The sequence below is a fragment of the Oryza glaberrima genome, chromosome 1 (assembly GCF_000147395.1).
Source record: "Oryza glaberrima chromosome 1, OglaRS2, whole genome shotgun sequence".
NCBI lineage: Eukaryota > Viridiplantae > Streptophyta > Magnoliopsida > Poales > Poaceae > Oryza > Oryza glaberrima.
This window is the reverse complement of record NC_068326.1, coordinates 38,350,260-38,371,174: the sequence shown is the minus strand read 5'-3', so window position 1 is coordinate 38,371,174 and position 20,915 is coordinate 38,350,260. Positions and strand designations below refer to the sequence as shown.

Below are 20,915 nucleotides of genomic sequence, written 5' to 3'. Positions count from 1 at the left end.
CAAAGCATATGCCATTGTTATATGCGAGCTTATATCTGCCGACAGCCAAACTTCACACGAAAATTTGCCTGGTTCTTATTATGTAACAGAACTAAAACCAATACCAAGCTAGCGGTGTCACCAACACTACTATACAGAACGGATCAAAGGTTGTACCGAACTACAATCTGGAGAGAAGTTCGTCGGGCGCATCCATGGTGGCTTATAGGCGCTAATGGCATGGTCCAGGTCACCTTCTCTCATCCCCTCAGCTTCATTAAGGTCGTCATTCTCCTTGGCAACCTTCCACGAAAATCCAAAAAGAAATAGCAAAGATTAATACGTGCTTCGCGAAAGAATGTGACACCGCTAACAAGGAAACAACTACATAAAAGGGAATTATAAAATTAATGCGATGAATGTACCTGAACCGGTCGACGAAGGAAAGTTGGAAGAAACCGAACCTTGCAGTACTCATTGAACAAAATGGTTGACACAAGCAAGGGAACCGTGGCGAATGAAGCCCCCGGTTTCGACTTCAGCCCAAACAGCCCTAACATTGTAATTTGCATGAGTGTGACCGAAAGGAAGATGTAGCGATGAATATTGGGCCAATATTGTCCACAAGTATCATATGTAATCTCATATACATCTTCCATCTGTTAAAAAGATAGCAAACAAATAATCACTACATAAAATAGAAGGACCAAGGTTGGATGGCATAAAAATGGCTAGACTGAACCATATCCATCCAAGCAATCTGCTGGAGGTCACGTGTAGAAAATTTCTGTATTTTTTAAAATCTATGTAATGCTGCTTTGCAAGTAATGCAAAATTGAATAACTTTAATATGAAGCTTATTTTTAATTTATTAAGAAAAAAGTGTTGCTAGCTTAAATCAACTTGAAGTCGCTAAAGAGAAATGCAAATATGAAAAGCAGCAAGTATTATGAATTAAATTTACCTGGTTGATGTACACTGCGTAACCAAGCAAAAAGTAGATAACAAGAATTGGAAGTAGAAGAGGCGCAACAACAGCATAGACCAACCCAATCAATACTGCAAGGGAAACGATGGGCACAACTCTGTAGTAAGGGAAGCCATAAAGATATGGCTGCTCACTATGTCCAATTGAATGTGCCTTGAAGAAATGCCATGTAAGCAAACCAAACTGAAGAACCTCCAAGGAAAACCCTGACATGCCGTCGGTCAAAATGTATGTGATGAAGAAATCTGACTGCAAAGCAAGTAAATGGATAAATTGAATGGCTGCTGTGGAACATAGATACAGTACAACCTTTTTTTTCTTTGCTTTACCTGTGCAGAAACAGCACGGGCCAGACGGCTAGGTATGTCTTTTGGATGTGTAAAGGATTCTCCTATCTGGTGGAGTAGAGAACCAGAAAGAATGCTCAAAAAGAAAACATTCCCTAACAAGAAGTAAAATACCATGTTGCAGGCCTTGATTTCCTTCTGACTTTTTGCAATGCATCCCTCAAATGATGCCATGCCAAGCATCGCGAAGGGAATCAAGTAGATAAAGCCATTCAAGATCATGCTTGGAAGATACCCAGTTACGACAGAATTCAAACCTGGTCTGCAAGATGAAAAAAGTATCATATAAATCAATGTTGTTATACCACGGTACTACATGCTAACATTGCCTACTGCATCACAATATATTAAAGTTTTGGCCACTAACATAAGTTCCACAGCTCTAGCCGGTGGAAACCATATTTTAATTTTCTCAAATTGTACTATCCCTTGCACAGCTGTGACAGGGATGGTGAAGAACACTATTAGCAGAAACGCAGCAATGAAGACACCAAGTTTGTATATAGCAATACGGCAGAAAGGAATAGCCAGATTTGTCCATAGTGCATCAGGTGGTTCAGGAGCATATGTTGTCACCAAGGACAGAGGATTGACATGCTGTTGCATTTCGGCAGCTTGGGCAGCATCCAGCTGTGATTTGAATGAGACAAAAGCAACCGGTAATTCCTGGAGTTGAAAGCAAAATTAGTATGTGATACAAATAATTCTCAATATAAATAGGTGCTTTCATTCTCTCTGTTTCGCAACACCAACATTGAAGATACTATTGGCACAAGCAAGTGGATTGGAGAATACATGAGAATGCAATACCTTCCGTTTAAGCATATTTTCACACTGTAGGAGGCGGATAGAGTGATGGACGTTCTTCAGTTTTTCTTCCAGTTTGCGAGTATCTATCGCTTCTAATGTCAACTTAAACCAGATCCACTTCCAAAAGTTACATCTTCTGGTTTCTCTTTTCCTCTTTATCTTGTCCTCAAGGGAGGATGCCAACTTCTGTAATGATGCAAAGGCACATTAATAGTGTAGTAATAGTCACTTAAGTATGGCACATATTACAACTTCTACCTCAATGTATTAATTACTCACCTGAAGTGCCTCGATGTTTCCAATGTCGTGTACTATGTGATACGATTGGTATGTTCGGTAGTGCTTTGAGAAGAAGTGGTCAGCATAACACCCATAAGTTCCATGATCTGGGCATAGTGGAATTCCTCGAACTAAAATGGTAAATTGGTCAGGCCGTTTCCTGTGATACTTCAAATGTGCAATTCTTCTGCTGGACATTTCTTTGTACTCCTGGTTCAATTCAAGATGCCAGTGCCACATATGTATTGAACAGCATAGTTATGTAATAGTTGAAACGAAATCAAGAATACTTGCTTAGGAATAGGATAGTAAATAAAAAATAGCAAAATATTTTCAAATGGTGGGTGATCAAAATTTCAACATCAATTTTCACAACTGAACAGGGGAGAAAACACAACAGGATCAATTGTAAGATTGTAACAATTGGATCAATTGTAAGATTTTTATAAACACGTACCTTATGAAGCAAATACACCACATAGAATGATATGAAGCAGAGGCATGCAAAATGCACCCAAAGCCTGTTGTGACAAAGAACTAACTCAGTTAAGAGATTGGCACCATGCTGATTGCTAGGCAATACTTATCTGATGAACTTTCAACTCCTATGTACTATCATTAACACTCTGTAGTCTATCAGCTTAAACAAGATATGCCAGTGTCCCTTGTGAAAACTTGTATTGAAAGCAAAACAGCTTGCTCTATTGGAGAAAACTACTCATTTAAATTGGAAATTATAACCAGAGAGCAATTCATGAACGTTTGATTCACAAGAATGGGTTTCCTCCACTGATCTCTGAAACACTAGCATTTTCGACCTGACTACTCTGACTCTGAAGAATACCTGGAGAGGAGGGTGAAAGGAAGCTGCAGAATAGCTAACCTGTTAGAACCCCTTGCCACATTGGATACCGTGAAAAGTTCCATTGAATTTGACCTTTTGGTGTCTTGTAGACCTTCACAGGAATAATTTGTTGGTGCAAGGATGAACAATCCAACGATTGAGCAAACAGCGAAGCACTTGATCCTACATTCTTACAAAGAAATTAGTAAAATACTCCTATTGAGAGAGCAAGCAGAGTAACATTAGCAATTTTCTCAGAGTAGATGCAGATCAGTAGAACACATTCTTACCCGAATTTGAAGAGGCGGACGACGACGAGCGCGTCGAGGCCGTGGCGCCGCAGCACGTCGTCCTCGGAGAGCCGGAGCGCGGCGCGGATCCACCGGAACGACGGGGTCAACCGCCCGTGGCCGAGCGGCAGCCCGCCCCCACCGCCACCGGCGGCCATCCGCCGCGCAAGGTACACCGGCGCGTTGCCGGGCTGCTTCTTGAGCAAGGAGAAGAGCGAGAGCGCCACCAGCGCCAGGCCCAGGTTGATCGCCGCCGACGCCAGCAACCCCTCCGCGTTCATCCCCGCCGCAACCTCCGCCGCCTCGACAACCCCGCGGCGGCATCGCCTCTACCACGGAAACTAGTAGATCGCCGGTGTGCTGGCCGGAGCCGGCGACGTGGCGGCCGGAGGAGAGCCGGGGGTGAAACGTGGCGCGGCTCGAGCTCGACACGTGCGGCTCGCGCTCAAATGGCTCGGCCCACTCACCATCATGGGCCAAGGCCCATCTCACCCCGGGTCGGCTCGGCTCGGCTCGTGTTGCGACGCGGCTCGGCTTTAGCCGCGGATTTGTGTGGGCACAGAGGCGATAGGCCACCATCGGAGAAGGAGAGGTCGCCGAGGAAGAGGAGGAGGGATGGCGGCGGCTGCGGCGGAGGGCGCGGCAGCGACGGCGCTGCGGGCGGTGCTGGGGCGCGCGGCGAAGGCGGCGGAGCGGTCGGGGCGCGCGGCGGAGGCGGTGCGGGTGGTGGCGGTGGGGAAGACGAAGCCGGTGTCGATGGTGCGGGAGCTCTACGACGCCGGCCACCGCTGCTTCGGCGAGAACTACGTCCAGGAGTTCGTCACCAAGGCGCCGCAGGTTCGGAGTTTGATTTTCTTCGTGGATTTGCGGAATCCGCCATTTGGAAACGACTTGACTTGTGGCTGATTGATTCTGCCATTGTTGCAGCTTCCAGAAGATATCCGGTGGCATTTCATCGGCCACCTGCAGAGTAACAAGGTGAAATCACTGTTAGGTATGGTTAATTTCTTGACTTCTACTAGTTTTCTAACCAATTCCCATCATGCAGTATCGGTTCGTACTGAAGAACACATATCACATGAATAACCTGCCATTTTTCTTCAATATATCTATTTTAGAGAGGGAAAAGTAACAGTTATATAATGGTTAACTGATGATAGAGTTCACTACCTTAAAATGATGATTGGTGATGCAAAACTCCTACACTCACTGATGTTTTCGTCCAAGTGCCGATGTGCAGAATATAGTGTAGTAACAAGAACATCAATACATTCTAATAAACTCTTTTATCTCGTGATAATGTTCAAGCCGCCATCATCTATGCTACTCCCCTGATACTTTCAAAGAAAAATGTTTCTGTAAAAAGGTTGAGATTACATTGTAACCATCATCACATTATAGATTTATAGTCCAGTATCCACTCTCCAGTGAACTGAGTTGTCAGTCTCTTCACTCGAGCTTCAAATGCATATTCTAGCATGCTTATTAGGCTAAAACACTAGTATTAACTCCTACCTTTTTTCAAAATGATGGTTGAAATGAACCTCTATGTGTCCCTCGGTAAGTGCAGCCTGTACACAGGGACTTAGGTCCATAAGGAACTAACCATTACAGGACATATGTTGCTCTGTCTTAATACCTCTTATTCTGTTCTGCAGCTGCTGTTCCAAATCTTCACATGGTTGAGGGTGTAGATAATGTAAAGGTAAGCAGCTTAAGCTCCGAACACTTTTAAGGGTTCAGTTCATTATAAATTACACCACACTAGTATATTGCAGCATGCTTATCTCTTTTTTTTTCCCAATAATGCTTTGATGCTTATCTGCTCCTTGTGATGATATTATATGGATATGCCAATTGATACATGATGTTGACATACTTTCAGATTGCTAACCACCTTGATCGTGCTGTTAGTAGCTTGGGAAGGGATCCTTTGAAAGTTTTGGTACAAGTAAACACTAGTGGAGAAGAATGTGAGTACAGAAAAAAAAAACGAAAATCTTGAAAATCCCTATCTTGAAGACCTATGGAATCTCATTTCCTGTTTAGCTTGATCTAATAGCATAGTTTTAGTTTTCTGGCATATCATTTGACATGTTTAAAGTCATCATCGGTTAAACTAAACTGACATCATTACAGTCATACCATTACATCAGAAAGTGCAGTGTAATGTATTGTATCTGACTTTCATGGTAGCAATGAATTTAACAAGGAAATATCATTTATTCAGCAAAATCTGGTATTGATCCCTCCAGATGCGTCGAGCTTGCCAAGCATGTGAAGTTAGCATGCCCACACCTAATATTTTCAGGTCTCATGACAATAGGAACGAAAGACTACTCCTCAACACCAGAAAATTTTAAGGTGGGTTTCCATTATAATATCATCTCAAATGTAGCTCTGCATTTCACTTTCCATAAGATGTGTTATCTGAATACAGGCACTGGTAAATTGTAAACTTGAAGTTTGTAAGGCCATTGATATGCCGGCAGAACAGTTTGAACTCTCTATGGGAATGTCTGGTGACTTTGAGCAAGCGGTAAGAAATACTTTTCATTCATGTAATCGTGTCTATAGGTGAATATCAAATCAAAGTCACGAAATTAGGTTCAGAGTTCCCTGTTTGATCCTTTAGCTAAGCAGTTTTGATTTTCATCATTATGTTGGTTTTATTCAGATAGAGATGGGTAGCACAAGTGTGAGGATTGGGTCAACTATTTTTGGACCAAGGGAGTATCCAAACAAAAAGAATTGAAGCTATGTACATTGTACTCCTGACTCCATGTAAATGTGAATGTGGAACCTGATGTTTATAGATGTATAACTGAATGTGAAACCTGATGTTTATAGATGTATAACTCCAAAGAGCATATCAAAAGGAAAATTTGAGACATCACCAGAAATGGCAGTCCATGCCCTAATGGGAAGATCTTTTCCTTGAAAAACCCTGTTTGTGATTAATCTGATTTCGTACTATTAACGTGCAACTTTTTTGTCTTTGTACTACCTATGTAAAGCACTGTAAATTTGAGGCTCTTTTAGACTTTAGTACTTTTGATTGTTTCACGAACCATGGCTTTGAATTCTTTTACTGCACGTGTACAAATGTACATGTACTACTGCTCAACCGTACTTTTCAAGATGCATTCATTTGGCCATTTAGGCCCAGATAATCTTAAGTTAAATCAACAGAACATGGCTCAGATCAGTTAATTAACAGGCCAAGTTTTCACTACCCAATAAACAAGGCCAGTTACTTACATAGCCAGTTTACTACAGATCTTCATAGCATACTATGTCACATACAAGAAGATTACTTGGCTGCTAAATTCTTGGACTTACTAATCGGTTTCCCATTTTTAAGTTTTAACAATGCAAAAGTGCCTAACTGTCATGCGGTGAGTCTCCCTGATTCAATATACGCATTACATACTTGACGATGATGTATACTGGCAGCAAAAGATTTAGCTGTTATTTACTGCAAGAGTTGATGATAACCAACAATGGTCATGCAAGAGCTGATGATGATGATGATGAACGCACGGACGGGAGGCGGCCATGGCGTGATGTGATCGTCGTCGTCGAACCGGATTCTAGCGGGAAGGAGGAAGACGAAATGGGCCGATACGAAATTTGGGCTTGGATGTGTGGGAGCTGAAAGTCACTTGGGCCATCAGCCATCACGGCCCATACCACTAGCTCGCCTCTCGTCTCCGCGTCACTGAAATTCCCCACCCACGCATCGCACCGCACGTCGCCGCGCCGCCGCCGCCGGCGGGCTGCCCTCCCCTTCTCCGTCTCCGTCCCCGTATCCGGCCATCCTCCCCATCCATCCGCCGTGCTGCTGCCTGCTATAGCGCCCCTAGGCCGGCAGCCCGCCAAACGCTGCCCCAGCCACGCAGCCAGCCGGCTAGCCAACTTCGCTCCCGGCGACAGGGCCGCAGCGGGTCACCTACACCTCCCTCTCGCTCTTATCCGTTGCATACTTTGTTCTGCATCTCGTCTGATCGATCTTGTCCTTTTTTTTTCATCTTTCTTTCAGTTGCAGGTTGCTTCTTCAATGGCAGGTTCGGAGGATTTGAGCGGTTTGACAGCTTCCCTTGGAGAGTTACACGTTGAATCATCAGCTCTGAAGGACAGTGAAATTTCTCATCCTGGTTCGTGTCGCTGCACATGCTGCTATGTATTTATATATTTGAACTGCTTATAAAGCAGCCTGCTATGTTCAAATGGTGGTTGTGTTTGTTGATAATACAAAGCAAAGGAACTAGAACTCTAGAAGTATGTCATGTTACAATAAAGTTGATTTGCGTGTGTTTTGTTCAGGCAATGCGTTTGATGATGATGCTATCGCTGATGATGATGTATGGGATGATGTTTCGGATTCTCCTGGTCATGGATCCACATTAGACAGAGAGTGGGCTCACAGGCAGAACCAGTTTCATAAGGTATGACCAAAGGCATCAATTGGATTATGGGAACTTTGCCCTATTCCTACAGGAATCTGTGAAATTCTTGTGTTCCATGTAAATCATCTTTTCTGCAATATATTTATTTAGTTATGAATTGTGAACTCATGTTTGAACCAGAATGTGTAAAGCTTTCCATTTTTCTTTAGATGGGATACAGGGATGGTATAGCTGAAGGACAGAAGGACATTGCCCAAGAGGGCTTCAATGTTGGGTTTGGGCAATCTGTACATGTTGGCTATAAGTGGGGACTTGTTCGTGGGATTACCAGGTAAAAAAGGATATGCCATTCCAAGTGTAGTTCTTGTACACAGCTTCTTGTAGCATTCTAATTAATTTGGTTTTCTGTTTATTGTCCTTAAAACAGTGCATTAGCTAGTCTCCCAGACAACTTGAAGGAAAAGATGTTCCCCAATGTCCAGTGCAGAGGACAACTCCAAGATCTGAATAATTCTGTGCAAGAAATTTCAGCAGAAGACGCACTTCAGATGTTTCATGAGAGCATTCTTCGGAGTAGCCATTCATCAGAGGAACCAGATGCAACATTAAAGAGAGCTACAGATTCCAGTAGGTTGCAAAGCCTCTCAAAGGATCTTGTGATTTTGTTGCATGAATGCCCAGATGTGAAAGTTAGTGAAGAATTGACAGGAGATTCATAAACAAGTTGGCGGAATTGTGAGCACTACCAATCCTATGTCTGGCCTAGTTGCTACTTGCGTCGAATTTCAGTTTGCTGAACATTGAGGAAGATGGTGATTCAGGGGTGTTGTTGGAGATGGAAGCGATTCAATTCCTTGATCTCGCAACCCTGATTTGCTGTTTCAAACTCAGAAGGCTTAATTAAGCCTCAAAGACCAAGAAATTATTAAGAATGTAATTGTAAATCTTGTAACTAAGGTTTCATTGATCATATAAGCCTTTCCTTTTCCTGCAAGATATAACCGGTTTTGTATCTCTAACTCGCAGTATGCACACACACATTTCACTAGAACTTTGGCAGATGCTAAGATGATAACTTCCTGAATATCTTCTGCAGAAAGTCTGATGTATGACAGTTGCATTGTAACTTTGCATCTTCTGGTTCCAGGAAGTGTTACTTTTTTATCAATTGAGAAGGTTCGAGCCACTCCTGAATGTTGCTACTGCCCTACTTATGTAATGTTGAATGTTGATATGGTGAATGGTCCTTGGTAATTTCAGTTTGACAGCTCATGTCAGTAAGTGGCCCGCTTATATTACATGTGGTTGGTGCGATTGGTGCATCAAGCTCAGCACCTCTTTTCGACATGTACCAGGTTGGTGAGAACATCAACACTTCTATCCGTTGCATGTTGTGAGTGTTGGTTTCCAATATTAATACCATTCATTCATGAATATACATGATTGATCTGGTTGGAGCGTTCATTGATATTTTATACAGTACCGTTATCTTGAATCTGAACTGTGAATGTCTTCCTTGGGTCTTTTGCTTGGTTGCTCCTGACTCAGTTGAATGAAATACTCCTGAGTCCTGACATGCCAATCGGCTGATTGGCACTTCTGACGGTACATGTTATTCTGAATAGTTTCAGTTTATTGGATTGGAGTTTTTTTTTTTTTTACCCAATCCAGTCGTTAAATTTACATCAGAACCTATGCACCAAATGACCAGGCAACAGAGTTTTTCCTTCCCTGTTACTTGTTACATGACATGTATTCAGGTTACATACTCGCATATCAATTCTGATTTCTTGTTCCCAGCAAGTTTGGCACCGTCTTATTGTCAACACACTTGCACAGAGACTGCTGTCACATATCCAATTCTGATTTCTAGTTCCCAGCAAGTTCAGGCCCATCACTTTACTATAGCTCCTAGTGGTATTCTGAAAAGCAACTTAAACTTGCCATCACATGTCAGTCAAGTTAGTCACAGCTCAGAACTTATTGGAAATAAGGAATGGACATAACTTATTAAGATGGAGAAAGATATGCATCTTCTGTTAGTGATTACAGGAAATATAGGAAAAATTGAATCGATAATAATAGCTCTGTACTCATAGATAATCAAGTCATGCTATTGTAGGGAGAACAAACGCTGTCAATAAGAGTTTTATTGATCTTTGCCCAAGGAATACATCCCAACACTCTTGCCACTTCGCAAGTCTCGTACACTTACTATTATTGATCACTACTAATATATCGACAAGAGCACACGAGACTTAAATGTACATGCCCTAATGTACTACACTAATCAACTCATTGTGCTCCATAAAGCTCAACTACCAGATCGAGATGTCATCACCTCAGTGATATTAAGCAGCTCTATCCTTGTCGAGCAGGTCTCTGGCACTAATATTGCAGTGACCACTGAGTTAGAACCTCGAGATGGTGATTAGTTCCAGCTAAAGTGCAAGGCCTACAAAAGCGCGTAAAAGATCAATCAATCATCAATCATATGCAAAAAACTAGAAGCACAAATTCTGCCTCCAGAAGAATTTTTTACCCTATTGCTCTTTGTTCTTACCTCTAAGAGCAGTCATCTGCATGGTTGCGAAGACTTTGTAAGTGTGATGCTTTTCTTATCATCATCCTGTTGAACAGTTTCAAAGGCCTGGACAAGCATCTCAACTTTCCTCTTCTGAGCGCGGGCTAATTTGTTCACTGCCCTCCTAAGCGCATAATCAACCATCCATTCCTCGGCATTTTTCCGATCACCCATCATCTGATGCCTGAGATCAACCTTTTCAGCCTCTGGATCAGGCTCCACCGGGAGGAAATTGGGAGCCCTGGGATTAAAGAGGCGCATTTTCTCCCCCTGCTCAGATGTTGTCCTCTTAGCAATGTTCCACCTTTTTCTCTGACTGCTTGCTGCACCAGTGGGATCAGGACATGCATCTTTGAAGTTCATTCCACCGAATGCGGAGGATATGTCATCAATTGAAGATCCATTTGAAGCATCGACACCACCATCTGCAGAATTATCACATTGTTCATCGTCAATTTACAGTGGTTTCAGGATTTCAGAATGTATATGAGATTTAGCATCAACTGAAGCAATTTGAGAAAAGAAATTTCACCTTCATATTTTGCATCCAGCTCCTCTGAAATGTCTGACTTGCAGGCATCAAAGTCCTCTGCTTCTTGATCCAGGTAAATCCCCTTCCCTCCATCGATTTCTTGTTTGCCGCCGCGAGATTTCGTCACGAACAAATCGACCGAACCACCCGAGATCACATCACTGGATCCGCAAGAACCGTCCACTGAACCATCCGAATCCCGCGCCTTGTCCTCGTCATCCCCGCGACTCCGATGATCGAACACGGCATACTCCCCCTCCCTGGCCGCGGCGTCATTGTCTTCCGTGGAGAGATCACTGCAGCTCGCGCCCGAGCTCACCGTCGGTGCGGCTGCGGCGGCGGCGCCGGAGTATATCTCGACGAAGAAGCCATCGGCGGCGCCGCCGCCGTTGCTGGGCTTGCGGAACGGGGACGCGCCCTTGAGCTTCATGCTCTGCTGCGTCTTGATCAGCCGCCTCCGCGACGCCACGAGGGTTCTGAGGGGAACCACGTCCGCGTCGGCGGCGTGGCATTTGAACGAGCAGTAGGAGTACGGGCAGGCGTGCGCCGCCCCGCCGCGGAGCCCGAGCCCGCGCCCGAGCCCCCTCATGGCGGAGGAGCACGTCGCCCTGCTCACGAACGGAGCACCCCCGTCGGCGAGCACCATCGCCTTCCCTCTCGCCGCGCCCCGCTCCCTCCGCGGCGGCGCGCCGGTGGCCGCCGCCGCCTCCCGCCCTCCACCCCTCGCGTCCGAGCTGCTCGTCGCCCTCATGTAGTTCGGGAGCGCCGTCCGCACAATGGCGCCACCGCGCGCGTGATCCGCCGGCAACCCGTCGTTGGAACCAAGGAGAGAATCTTTGGGCTTCTTGCGCGCCTGCTTCCTCTGCACCATGGCTTTCTTCTCGCGGTTTCTTGGAGTCCCTCCCGGAGGCGGCAAGGAAAGGAGGTGAATCTGGCGAGATGGCAATGGCGATGGCGATGGTCGGCGGCGCGGCGGGGCGAGCGGATCGATGGTTTTGGAATCGTCGAGGAGGAGGGGTTTGGATTGGGAGGTGGCGGAGATTTTGAATGGGCGGCGGAGTTGGAAGTATCCTTTGCGGCTGGAGATTCTGTGAACCCCTCCTAGTGGAGGAGTATACTTCTTCTTCCTCTGTTTTCGGGCTTTGCTGTGTGCGGCTCCGTGGCACGAGGGTGAATATATATAAAAGTTTGTTGCACTACTCTACTCTCTTGGGATGGTTTGACTTAGGCTTTCGCCGTGTTTAGGTTCGACTTTTTTAAAAAAAAACTTTCAATTTTTCCGTCACATCAAATATCTGGACACATATATGGAGCATTAAATATATACGAAAAAACTAATCGCACAATTTGCATGCAAATCACGAGACGAATCTTTTGAGCCTAATTACACCATGATTTGACAATGTGATGCTACAGTAAATATTTGCTAATGACGGATTAATTAGGCTTAATAAATTTGTCTCGCAGTTTACAGGCGGAATATGTAATTCGTTTTGTTATTAGTCTATGTTTAATACTTAAAATGTGTGTCCGTATATTTAAAAAAAAATTAGCACACGAACTAAACACAGCTTTTGTTTAGTTCTCAAAACAAAACCTTTTCACCCATCACATCGAATGTTTGGACACATGCATGGAGTATTAAATGTGGGAAAAAAATTACACGGTTTGTGTGTAAATTGCGAGACGAATTTTTTAAGCCTAATTGCGCCATGATTTGATAATGCGGTGTTATAGTAAACATTTACTAATGATGAATTAATTAGGCTTAATAAATTCGTCTTGCAGTTTTCTAACGGAATCTGTAATTTATTTTGTTATTAGACTACGTTTAATACTTCAGATGTATGTCCGAATATCCGATGTGATAACTAAATTCAAAAATTTTCCTCAACTAAACAAGGACTTAAATATGTGGTTTTCTTTTGCTACTAGGAGTAGCTAATTAAAACTTGGGTATTTGGATAAAAAACTAGAGATAGGATGAGGATGAGGATGAGGATGAGGATACTCTATTCTAAAAGAGTGTAGTTTTAGAGTGAACCAATAGTACAAAGTATTTATTTATACGATAAACTGGCAGAAATTATAATTTAGGTTTATTTGGTGGGCATATTTTGCTAAAGTATTTTAATGTAGTATGTTAAAATTGTGCTTATTAATTGTGAAAGCATTTTCACACTTAATAGCTGCCAACACAATGAATTGGATAATATGGATGGACATCCAGGAGTAGATATGTGGATATAATAGCAGAAAATAACGCATTCCCATTAGAAGAAAACATTTCATTACTTTTGCATTTATATTCTTTGCAACTAAAGAAGATGGTAATGAGTGTTTCATAACCCCTTGGATTAGCTGCTCATAAGTGCCATTCTCGTTTGAGAAAAATACATATACTAGTAGTAGATAATAGTACTTCTAGAACAATAATAAATCTAAGATAATGGTGTTAAATTTTCACCTAGTAGTAGAGCGCTATAAATGTGGAATCTGCAAGCCGATGAAGGGAGAGTAGCCCACAGAGAATCACGCGGGCCACGTGATGACGCGCGTCGCTCTCACCCACTCCAAACTCCCAAACCGTTTTATCCGAATTGAATACTACCCGATCTCACCGGCGCACGCACGGGCTGACTCGGGACGACGCCATCTCATCTGCATCTGCCGATCCGGCCGTAGCGTCGTCCGACCATCACGGAGACAGCAAAACGGCCACGAGAGGAGCAGGGGCTGTTTGGGTTATAGGTACTTATTCTGAGTACTGTCCATCGGATATTTAAACACTAATTTAGAGTATTAAACATACACTAATTACAAAACCCATTCCATAAGCTTGGACTAATTCGCGAGACGAATCTTTTGAGTCTAATTATGCCATGATTTTGACAATATGATGCTACAGTAAACTTTTGATAATTATGGATTAATTAGGCTTAAAAAATTCGTCTCGCGGATTAGCTCTCATTTATGAAATTAGTTTTTTATTAGTCAATGTTTAATACTCTAAATTAGCGTCCAAACATCCGATGTGATATGGGCTAAAAAGTTTTAGCCCCATCTAAACACCCCTGGCGTTGCTCGTGGGGCAAGCCTAATGGGCGGCCGTCCCCCTACTCCCCCCTCTCTCCTCCCCTTCTTCTCTTCTGACTACAGTAAACCATAAAAAAAACTAAAAAACAAAAAGTTAGAAAAATTTATGTATAGAAATACTATATATAAAAAAATTGAATTCAAATTCAAATTTGAATCGGGTATGTAAACTTTTGACTTATAAACTTTAGGTCTATAAACTTTAGGTGTATAAACTTTAGATGTATAGAAATACTATATATAGAAAATATTTGAATTCAAATTCAAATTTGAATCGGATATAATTCAAATACAAATTTGAATCGGGTATGTAAACTTTTTACTTATAAACTTTGGATCTATGAATTTTAGGTGTATAAACTTTAGATGTATAGAAATACTATATATGAAAAATATTTGAATTCAAATTCAAATTTGAATCGGATATAATTCAAATTCAAATTTGAAACGGGTATATAAACTTTTGACTTATAAACTTTAGGTCTATAAACTTTAGATGTATAGAAATACTATAAAAAATATTTAAATTCAAATTTAAATTTGAATTGGATATATAAACTTTGTGTCTATAAACTTTAGGGGTGTGTTTGAATAATGGGAAATGAGAAGTGGGATTGGGATTGGGAAATGAACGAAGGGTTAGGATTAAATGGATGAGGGAGAATGAATGGTTAGGATTTAACGATGGGTGGGAAATCATTTCCCTTGGACATTTGCCAAACACTGCCTTGTATAAACTTTAGGTGCATAAATATATTAAAATAGGAAAGTAATGCGGTGCTAAAAAAAAGAAAACGTGGAGGGAGGAAGGGGGGAGAGGTGGTGATCGCTACCCGATCGCGGTAGCGATCGATCGCGCATTAGACTTGTACTCCTAACGGGTGGGTGATCGCTCCCTCCCCCTCCCAAGCGATCACCCGCCCCTCCCCTTTACTACTTTACCTCCCCTTCTTCTCTTACTACTATACCATACAAATTTGAATTAAAATTCAAATTTAAAATGGGTATGTAAACTTTTTACTTATAAACTTTAGTTCTATGAACTAATATTTGAATTCAAATTCAAATTTGAAACGGGTATGTAAACTTTTGACCTATAAACTTTAGGTCTATAAACTAATATTTGAATTTAAATTCAAATTTGAATCGGGTATGTAAACTTTTGACTTATAAACTTTGGGTCTATAAACTTTAGGTGTATGAACTTTAGGTGTATAGAAATACTATATATAGAAAATATTTGAATTTAAATTCAAATTTGAACGGATATAATTTAAATTCAAATTTGAATCGAGTATGTAAACTTTTGACTTCTAAACTTTGGGTCTATAAACTTTAGGTGTATAAACTTTAGATGCATAAAAATACTATATATAGAAAATATTTGAATTCAAATTCAAATTTGAATCCCGATATAATTCAAATTCAAATTTGAATCGGGCATGTAAAGTTTTGACTTATAAACTTTGGGTCTATAAACTTCAGGTCTATAAACTTTAGATATATAGAAATACTATATGTAAAAAAAAATTTGAATTCAAATTCGAATTTGAATCGGATATATAAACTTTTGACTTATAAACTTTTGGTCTCTAAACTTTAGATGTATAAACTTGAGGTGTATAAACTTTAGATGTGTAAACTTGAGGTGTATAAACTTTAGGTTCATAAATTTACTAAAATAGAAAAGTAATGCGGTGCCAAAAAAAGAAAACCAGGTGGAGGGAGGGAGGGGGAAGGGGGATCGATCGCTACCCTTTCGCCGGACGATCGATCGCCCATTAGCACTTCCGTTTACTCATGGGGCCTCCTCATGGTAGACAGATTTCCAGGTCCGGCCACACAGTGCAGAGAGTGGGTTTCTTAAATTTTTTTCCCTGGTAAACAGATATATACTTCTTCGTCTACTACGTAAAATATAAGAAATTTTGGTTGAATACGACACATCTTAACACTACGATCTAAATTCATAGTACTTATATTTTGGGACAGAGCGAGTATAAATCAAAACATACTGTTTGCTGTGCCGGTTCTCGTTCTGAATCATCCAACTGTTCCTTCAGAAACAGTCACAGGGCAAGCTCAATTCTTGTGCCTGAGCATTGAGAATGTAGTAGCATTTGTCCATATGGAAGAACGACAATGGCACTGATCTCATTGGTGATCATCTTTTTGTTCGTTGGCACGTACAGGGCCGGAATAATCGTTAACTGTACTATCAATCAACTTCGTTAACTATTATGCAAGTCGGTACTACTACTACTACTACTACTTAAAAGGCTAGCTTAATTAATTAGACAGTGTACTTAAGATGGGAGAAGATTGATTGATTGCCTCGGTGAATCAGAAGTTGACAGCCCTAATAGCTACTACTAGTACTACAAGAATATTCTTATTCGTAAACATAACCCTGGACTAATGGTTAACTGGTAGTACTAGTAAATTATGGGGTTTGTTATGGGTTTGTTCATTTGGTTGCCTGCAATATTGTGCAGCTTAGCTTAATTGGCTTGACAGTTTAGCCTTGATGCCTCAGCAAGTAAGCAACGTGACGGGGTTAATTAAAGGCTAGCATAGGGAACAAGGAAAAGATCAGCATCGTCGATCTTACCGTGTGACGCAACCGCACGCCGCTATGTCGATCGATCGAGACCAATGCCAGAACAAACAAGGAGTAGAAGAAAAGTGAAAGAATAATAACAAGAGGAAAAAAAAAAAGAAAAACGAGTTTGTTCGCACGGGAAGTGAGCCTTTCGAAGCCGGTTTTTAATGATGGTAGATATACAAATTTCTCTCCTCCACCGCCTCCTCGCAGGCATTCCTGCACCTTTCCGACGACAAGGAAAGGGAGAAAAAGGAGGAAGGAAGAGAAGAGGGGAAATAGAGGTTTTTAAAATTTTTAACCAACACTCACTGACATGTGGGTCCTATTGTTTTTTCTATTTTAAGTGTCATATCAATGTCACATAGACGCCACGTCAATCGAAACTGTCGTTCAGACCACCTTGAGATCTTATTTGCACTAGGTTTGGAAATTGAGGGTGGGATATATTTCAGACTAAGCGACAAATTAAGGGATATCAAGTTAACCTACTGCGTAGTTCGGCCCGCACGTTCGTGTCAATCCCGCTAGGCCCAATATTTAGGCCCAGTTCGTTCGTTGGATCATGTTCCGGGCCATCATAAATTGGGCTTGATAGTTTGCACGGGAAAAAGTACACCGAAGGTCCCTCAACTTGTCATCGAGTTACAAAATCGTCCTCCAACCACAAAACCAGATATCTGGTATCCCTTAACTAATCAAAACCGGTCACAATATATCCTTTGATGGTTTTAACCCTAGTTTTATCTTACATGGCAGCTGAGTCAGCATGGACCCACATGTCAGGCTGCCATATCATCTCTCTTCCTTTCTCCTCTCTCTCTCACTCTTCTCTCCTGTTGCAAGCCGACCGGCAGCGAACACGGTGGCACCGGTGGTGCTGCAGGGGGCACACGGCGGAGGTGGGCGGCGCTGGTGCCGAGGAGGAGGAGGAGGAGGTCGTGGCGTTGTCGTCATCGTCGTCCTCGGCGCCGGGGAAGAAGGTGGGCGCGGCGGCGGCGGCGGCGGAGGCTAGGGGGTTTGCCGCGGCTGGTGCGGTACGAGGTGCTGGTGCTGGTGCTGCAGTTTTTGTACAGCAGGCAGGCGTCGGTGGCGGCGCCCAAGAGCGGGCAGCTCCCGAAGGTGGGCGCACCGGGGTTGCTGGCACATGCGGTGCGGCGCTGCCGTCGACCTCGCCCTCGACACGCTCGCCGCCGCGCGCTCCTTCGGCGTCGAGCAGCTCGCCCTGCTGGTTCAGGTACTGCGAAAAATTCAGGAACACGACGTAGTGTACGCGTATGCATCCTGCAGCTGCAGATAATCAAAATTCCTCTTCCATCCTTGCAATTCGATCTTGGGATCTGCTGCTAACACTGGATATTGATTAAGAGCACATGATGGTAGTTAGGCTGGCATGATTGGAGAATCTTTTTTGGTGACATTAAGGAGTCAGCAGAAGCAATGTTCAGCTTTCCATCCATACCAGCCGCGGCAACCCCCTAGCCTCTGGTCGACTCCGAAGGAGCGCGCGGCGGCGAGCAGGTTGACGGCGGCACCGCACCGCGTGTGCCAGCAATCCCGGGCGCGGCACCCCGGGAGCGGCCTGCTCTTGGGCGCCGCCACCGACACCTGCCTGCTGTACAGAAACTGCAGCACGAGCACCAGCACCTCATACCGCACCAGCCGCGGCAACCCCCTAGCCTCCTCCACCGCCGCGCCCACCTTCTTCCCCGGCGCCGAGGACAACGACGACGACAACGCCACGACCTCCTCCTCCTCCTCCTCCTCGGCACCAGCGCCGCCCACCTCCACTGCGTGTCCCCCCGCAAGCTCCACCATGTTCGCTGCCGGCCGGCTTGCAACAGGAGAGGAGTGAGAGAGAGGGAAGGAAGGGAGAGAGATGACATGGCAGACTGATATGTGGGGCCCGCGTAGGTCCTAACTCAGCCGCCATGTAGGATCAAACCAGGGTCAAAACCATCGAAATATCTATTGTGATCGGTTTTGATTAGTTAAGGGACACCGATATCTGGTTTTATGGTTAGGGGATGATTTTGTAACTGGATGACAAGTTGAGGGACCTTCGGTGTACTTCTTCCTTTGCACGGCGAGACAGAAAGCAAAGCCTTCTTTATTTATTCCGGCCCAGTACACTACACACCATGACAAAACAAAAGTGGCCATCACTTTCTGCGCGCGACAGCAACATTATCCCACGCTTCATTTTGCCGCCATTGACCTCGCCGTCGCCATGAACATCTCCTTCATCGCCGTGAAGTGTTCGAGCAGCTTGGCCCTGTCCGGGAGGCACGCCTTGATCCTGTCGTCGGCGGCGTACTCCTTCGCCCAGCGGCAGAGGTCGGGGAACTCGTCGGCGGTGACCAGGCTCACCCCGGCGACCTCCTCGAGTACCTCCAGCCAGTAGGCGTACCCACTGGCGGCCAGGTCGAGGTAGCCGATGGCGTCGCCTCCGAAGAATCGCCTCCCCTTGAGCTGCGCCTCGAGGAGCTTCAGGTTCTCCTTGATCTCCGCCGCGAAGCCCTCCCGCACCTCGCCGTCGTCCGTCGACCACAGCGCCAGCCAGAACGGCTTCGTGCACTTGTCGTCGATGAACCGGGCCCAGAAGCGGGCGGCGGCGCGGAGGCCGGGGTCGGCGGGGAGGAGGAAGGGCGGGCCGGGGAACGCCTCGTCGACGTACTCGACGACGACGAGGGACTCGCAGACGGCGGCGCGGTGGTCGTCGTCGCCGTGGAGGAGGACGGGGACCTTCTTGTGGATGGGGTTGTGGGTGAGCAGCAGGTCGCTCTTGTTGCGGAGGTCCTCCAGGATGAGCTCGTATGGCACGCCCTTGAGCCGCAGGGCGGCCTCCGCGCGGTGGCTGTACGGGCTGTCGAAGGTGCCGATCACCTTCACCGGCGCCGGCGCCGGCGACGCCATGGTTGCTTCTCCGCTCGTACTGGATGGTTTGCTGCTGGTTGATTTAATTTGGAGCTGATATTTATAGCTCCTACTGTGTACTCCAGTGATTAGTGAAGCTTCCGTGGGAAGGAAAGAAGGAAGCTTCCTCTAGTTTTTCGAGTAATTTGTTTACGTGATTGCCGATGCTTATTGGATGTAACGTACTTAATCAGTTTATTAATGCTTTGCTAATGCCTGCAGAGTCAAAGCTCTCGTCATGACGCACAGCATAAATGCTTACGGGCAAAATTCGAATTTTCAATCTTAAAGTTAAAGCTGATTTTAAGATTTTCTTCATCGAAATTTTATTTTCAGCTTTTGCTTTTAGATCACTAAGGACACTTATATAAAAATTTTATTCACATATCACTTTTTTTTTGAAAATTTGCTGTATCCACGAATAGGAATAAGCGAAATGATAGGGCCGTGAATGCGGTTAGAAATCCATCTCCTCCGTATGGAAAACGGAACGGTATATTAGTGCGTGATTATTTAAGTATTATATATTATTTTTTAAAAAAAGATTAATTTGTTCTTTTAAGAAACTATCATAAGTTTCATATAGAAACTTTTGTAAAAAAACGTCGTTTAGTAGTTTAAAAAGTGTGCGCCGAAAACGAGAAAGAATGGTTGGGAAGAGGCTGAAACTAACGCAGCCGACTCTGTCCTTCGTTTTTCTGCAATGGATCACTGGATTGTGCTAATACTATCTCCATTTCTATATTATAAGTTGTTATGATTTTTCTCGTAGTCAAATTCTTTTAATTTAACAAAGTTTATAAAATAATCTAGCAACATCTATAACATCATATTAGTTTCATTAAATATAATATTAAATATATTCTGATAATTTATTTGTTATGTGTTATAGATGTTGTTATATTTTTTTTTATAAATTTGATCAAACATAGGAAAGAAGAAAGTCAAAGTGCCTTATAATAAAAAAGCAGGAATGCTAGGGGACGGGATACCGCTGCCCCAATGGGATAGTTTCCCCTCCACCTCCATCAGCCGCAAGAGCACGAGGCACAACGGCCGACCCGGCGGCGAGGGGAGAGCGGCGGCGGTGGCCGGAGCCAGAGAGCCGGGGGAGGGGGGCGGTGGAGGTGGCTGGAGCCGGGGGAGAGAGCGACGGCATTGGCCAGAGCCGAGGCGCCGGTGGCTGGAGCCAGAGAGCGGGGGGATGGGGCAGAGAGCGGGGGGATGGGGCGGCGACGA

At 44.0% G+C, this 20,915-nt stretch overlaps 4 protein-coding genes across 4 annotated transcripts; 1 reads left to right on the top strand and 3 right to left on the bottom strand.

Moving 5' to 3' along the window:
- Window positions 1-54: 54 nt before the first annotated feature.
- On the bottom strand, window positions 55-3,974 carry LOC127779504 (CSC1-like protein At3g54510). The gene is made up of 10 exons (XM_052306307.1): window positions 3,538-3,974; window positions 3,287-3,430; window positions 2,861-2,924; window positions 2,404-2,613; window positions 2,125-2,310; window positions 1,682-1,980; window positions 1,297-1,576; window positions 944-1,216; window positions 405-638; window positions 55-282 (listed from the first exon to the last, which is right to left on the bottom strand). The coding sequence occupies exons 1-10, from the start codon at window positions 3,816-3,818 to the stop codon at window positions 130-132; spliced, it is 2,124 nt and encodes a 707-aa protein (XP_052162267.1). The 5' UTR covers window positions 3,819-3,974; the 3' UTR covers window positions 55-129.
- A 128-nt stretch (window positions 3,975-4,102) lies between these two features.
- Window positions 4,103-9,155, top strand: LOC127760722 (uncharacterized). The gene is made up of 10 exons (XM_052285018.1): window positions 4,103-4,374; window positions 4,465-4,531; window positions 5,196-5,242; window positions 5,423-5,510; window positions 5,768-5,901; window positions 5,978-6,076; window positions 7,580-7,694; window positions 7,864-7,985; window positions 8,156-8,277; window positions 8,374-9,155. Exons 1-10 carry the CDS (start codon window positions 4,153-4,155, stop codon window positions 8,663-8,665), a joined length of 1,308 nt encoding a protein of 435 aa, XP_052140978.1. The 5' UTR covers window positions 4,103-4,152; the 3' UTR covers window positions 8,666-9,155.
- A 609-nt stretch (window positions 9,156-9,764) lies between these two features.
- LOC127754880 (calmodulin binding protein PICBP-like) lies at window positions 9,765-12,182 on the bottom strand. Its single transcript, XM_052280482.1, has 3 exons — window positions 11,063-12,182; window positions 10,510-10,955; window positions 9,765-10,401 (listed from the first exon to the last, which is right to left on the bottom strand). The coding sequence occupies exons 1-2, from the start codon at window positions 11,931-11,933 to the stop codon at window positions 10,522-10,524; spliced, it is 1,305 nt and encodes a 434-aa protein (XP_052136442.1). The 5' UTR covers window positions 11,934-12,182; the 3' UTR covers window positions 9,765-10,401; window positions 10,510-10,521.
- Window positions 12,183-18,854: 6,672 nt separating this feature from the next.
- LOC127780762 (glutathione transferase GST 23-like) lies at window positions 18,855-19,687 on the bottom strand. Its single transcript, XM_052307720.1, has one exon. It carries the CDS (start codon window positions 19,674-19,676, stop codon window positions 18,960-18,962), a length of 717 nt encoding a protein of 238 aa, XP_052163680.1. The 5' UTR covers window positions 19,677-19,687; the 3' UTR covers window positions 18,855-18,959.
- Window positions 19,688-20,915: the final 1,228 nt, after the last annotated feature.

Excerpts from the sequence above, each read along its gene's own strand:
- LOC127779504 (XM_052306307.1), bottom strand. The coding sequence starts at position 3,818 with ATGAACGCGGAGGGGTTGCTGGCGTCGGCGGCGATCAACCTGGGCCTG. Across the intron at positions 2,614-2,860 it reads TGGTGTATTTGCTTCATAAG|GAGTACAAAGAAATGTCCAG; the intron begins GTACGTGTTTAT and ends GAATTGAACCAG. Across the intron at positions 1,981-2,124 it reads AAAATATGCTTAAACGGAAG|GAATTACCGGTTGCTTTTGT; the intron begins GTATTGCATTCT and ends TTTCAACTCCAG.
- LOC127760722 (XM_052285018.1), top strand. The coding sequence starts at position 4,153 with ATGGCGGCGGCTGCGGCGGAGGGCGCGGCAGCGACGGCGCTGCGGGCG. Across the intron at positions 4,375-4,464 it reads TCGTCACCAAGGCGCCGCAG|CTTCCAGAAGATATCCGGTG; the intron begins GTTCGGAGTTTG and ends CCATTGTTGCAG. Across the intron at positions 6,077-7,579 it reads CTGGTGACTTTGAGCAAGCG|TTGCAGGTTGCTTCTTCAAT; the intron begins GTAAGAAATACT and ends TCTTTCTTTCAG.
- LOC127754880 (XM_052280482.1), bottom strand. The coding sequence starts at position 11,933 with ATGGTGCAGAGGAAGCAGGCGCGCAAGAAGCCCAAAGATTCTCTCCTT. Across the intron at positions 10,956-11,062 it reads GCTGGATGCAAAATATGAAG|ATGGTGGTGTCGATGCTTCA; the intron begins GTGAAATTTCTT and ends ATAATTCTGCAG.
- LOC127780762 (XM_052307720.1), bottom strand. The coding sequence starts at position 19,676 with ATGGCGTCGCCGGCGCCGGCGCCGGTGAAGGTGATCGGCACCTTCGAC.